We start from the raw sequence: 3484 nt of genomic DNA, 5'->3' as shown, positions 1-3484 counted from the left end.
ATCATCCGCAAAAAGCAGAGATGCGATCCTAAGGCCACCAAAACGGATCCCCTCAACACCTCGGCTGCGCCTAGAAATTTTGTCCATGAAAATAATGAACAGAATCATTTGGATTAAAATTTAATAATAAAGTTTGTGTGATTACTGGTTTACATCTTTTGACTGCACTGCCAAAAGGTTGCACATTTAAAAAAATACCAGAATGTTGTTTTATATATATAGTGAAATAATCAGCCGATCTGAGCCTTTATCATTATGTTTGGGACAGCAATGGACTTCTATAAGACAAAATAAAATACCTGGTTTCATTTCGGCCCATTAGAACCAGAACCTCAAGGTTCTCTGTTACCGAGTGTCGCTGCAAGCATCAGCGGAAAGTAGACCACAGTTTCTGCTTTTGTCCTCACTACCTATGGTAGAACCGAACCACACATTAACTGGATAGTGTGTGACTGTGACTTGCCAGTGTAAAAGCACCTTTAGTGTATGCTTGATCATTTTGTAGCAAAGCTAGAAATTTCATCTAACATCAGCATGTGATGCTTGACTCTTCTGCTTTTGAAGCAGCAAAGGTGCTTAAAATACTTTTTCTTTTTTTTCTTTTTTTTTGGTTACAGAATTTGAACCAGTTGAAGTTAAAACTGCCACTTGAGTTGTTCTCAGTAGATGTTTACAGACAAAAGTTGTTTTTTTTTAAAGTAAAATTTTAATTTTTTTTGTCTAATTTTGGCTGTGTTTGACAGTTAACAATGATTAAATTAACTAATTACTAAATTAGTTGACAAATATTTCAATAATCACTTAATCGCAATCATTTCCGCTGTAGTTTGATGAATTTTTGAACCTGCTCTTCTCTTTCTGCTGTGTCTCTAGTGTCTGCATCAGCCACAGCTCCACCTGCCACCACCTTTACCCTGAAGACCTCCACCCCAATCCCTACCGCCCCACCTGCCTCTCAGTTCCAGTCCCCCTCCTCTGCTGCTGCTGTGGGCCAACCCTCTGCCTTCACCCAGGTGCTGGCTCAGGTTTCCAAGGCCACCACGAGCATTCCTGCTGCATCTATAACGGGACCGACCCTGTTTGGGCTGCCAGCTCTGATCAGCACCTCCTCTGCTCCTTCAGTCTCCACCACCGCTGCTCCACCTCTAGCTCCAACCAGCAGCTCTCAGCCCATTAGCACAACCAACCCTCTCCTGACCGCCGTGTTCAAGCCCATCTTCGCAGCCGCTACAACCACTTCCTCATCTGCAGCCTCATCAGAAACCAAACCCCTTCCCCAGAACTTCAAGCCCATCTTTCCGCAGCCCCCCTCCATCTCTGCCACTTCCACAGCCTCCACCCTCTCTGCCACCACCATGTCCGTGTTTGGCGTGACAACCAGCAGCTCCAGTTCGTTCTCTGGCTTTAACAATGCTTCAGCTGGCATCGCCACGACGACTCAGCCTGCAACCCTGCCGGGGGTTAAATCTGTCTTTGGGAACTGGTCCGCACCGCCCACAACCACAACCAGCACCTGCAGCTCTGCTTCAGTGCAGCCTCCAAGCACAGGGAGCATGTTCCAGTTTGGAGCTGCAGCCATCACTGCTGCAACCACCACTGCTGCATCTGCTCCTGCGATCTCCAAAACAAGCAACTTCAGCTTTGGAGCCGCGCAGCCGGATCCCCAAGCTCCCAAAGTGTTTTCCTTCGGTCAGCCCTCATCCTGCCAGAGCACCACTACTGATTCGTTTGGGGGATTTGGTCTGGCCAATACGGTTTCCTCCGCCACTGCAACTGCGGCCCCAACTACCGCCACCACCCACCCCACCCAGCCTACATTCACTTTTGGAAAGCCAGCATTTGAAGCACCAGCAGCCCAGCCGGCCTTCAGCTCTTCGTCGGCTCCCCCGAAACCCTTCACCTTTGGGAGCGGTGGCGCATCATCCACAACTGCTGGCACCGCCACAGCACCGGCTCCATTCACGTTCGCAGCACCCGCTCCTGCCACCGCTACATCAGCTCCCACCTTTGGGACTCCAGCTAAACCAGCGTTTGGCGCCGGCTCCACTGGTTTTGCATTTGGTGCCAATGCAGCCCCTTCAGTCACACCGAGCTTCGGCGGATCAACACAGACTCAGAGCTCCTCCACCTCTACGTTCCCATTCGGAAGTAGTAGCGGCGGCGCCCAGTCAGCAGCCTCTGGATCAGCTCAGCCTGCGACTGGTGGATTCAACTTTGGAGCCAGTATGTCATGCCCCCAGTTCGGAACGCCAGTTTCTAGTAATACGGCACCGCAGATGGGAAGTTTCAACTTTGGAGCAGGTGCTGCTGCAGACAAGCCAGCTTTTGGTGAGGTTTTTATTGAAATTGAAATTTTTTAATTTTATTTATTTATAAGAGGGCAATGCATCTTCATCGACATGAACACATCAAACATACCAGATTTAGCCAAACAGGCTAATTTTTATCTGTAGCCTCATAGCAGGGTGATTTAAAAAAGAATTACAGTATTGTTACAGTAGTGTTAATCAGTAACAAAGTGTATTGCGATTAATATCAATAGATGATGCATCTAAACACTCAGATCTGATCCAGAGTAGAACCATACAGCATTCTGGGATATGTAGGCAGAGGAAAGGCTTTAACTGCTCAACCTCAAGTTGATAGCATCAACTATCTCACTCGCTCTTTGGTTACCTAGCAACAAATTGTCGAGTAACTTGCGCAGCAGTAGTTTAAGATTCCGTCGCTGTGCCTCATAACCGATTTTAAAAAAAGAAAGAGGGAGAGAAAACTGGACAAAACAGGAAAGGAATGTGGTTGTTTCGTCAGCAGTCATTTGTGGTAAAATGACAAACTTTCTGATACAGAGAAATGATTAAACCTGTTGAATTACGTGTAATACGTCACCGCGCTTTCTGATTGGCTGCCTGTCACATTCAGTAGATTGTATTCTCATTCCCAGTCAAGGAAAACCCCACAGGCTGCAATAAAAGGGCCAAGACAACCCAAATCGGGTATATTGAGGCTTTAGCGGGAACACCAACATGCAGAAGCGAAAAATGCAATGAACATTCAAGTTAAAATCTGTAGGTCTAACAGCAGCCAATCAGAGTGGAAAAAATATTCTTGTTCTTTGTCATTTTCTAGTTGTTAAATATTCCACAAAATGACCAGATAAAATATGAACAACATGCCAGTTTAAACTTTGATCTATTTGCAAAACGACTGAGCTGCAACATTAAAACATGGATAGAACTGTAACTACATTAATCATAGCTCTTCTTCTCTTCAGTGTTTGTCAGTTTCTGGTGGTGCAGCTCTGTGCTGCCTTCAGGAGAATGGGACATCAGAGTATCATCCATAAAATTTCACCCACATGGCATTTATTGTTCAAACCAGAGCTTTCAGTGGAAAAACTAAAGTTCCAGATCCTTTTAATGCCATAGAAATATGAGACAGAAACATGGATTATATCTTTATATAGACCTGTCTATTGATTATA

General features: G+C 45.6%; 1 protein-coding gene across 2 annotated transcripts in view; it reads left to right on the top strand.

Moving 5' to 3' along the window:
- Positions 1 to 3484, top strand: part of pom121 (POM121 transmembrane nucleoporin) — a 20662-nt gene that overhangs the window by 12523 nt on the left and 4655 nt on the right. For both annotated transcript variants that reach the window (XM_008428676.2, XM_008428677.2), the window contains exon 11: positions 874 to 2328. In XM_008428676.2, the coding sequence (XP_008426898.1) occupies positions 874 to 2328 (1455 nt within the window). The remainder of the gene's footprint in view (positions 1 to 873; positions 2329 to 3484) is intronic.

Source organism: Poecilia reticulata, linkage group LG14, assembly GCF_000633615.1.
Source record: "Poecilia reticulata strain Guanapo linkage group LG14, Guppy_female_1.0+MT, whole genome shotgun sequence".
In the NCBI taxonomy this organism is placed as follows: Eukaryota; Metazoa; Chordata; class Actinopteri; order Cyprinodontiformes; family Poeciliidae; genus Poecilia; species Poecilia reticulata.
This window is presented reverse-complemented; position numbering and strand designations above follow the sequence as displayed.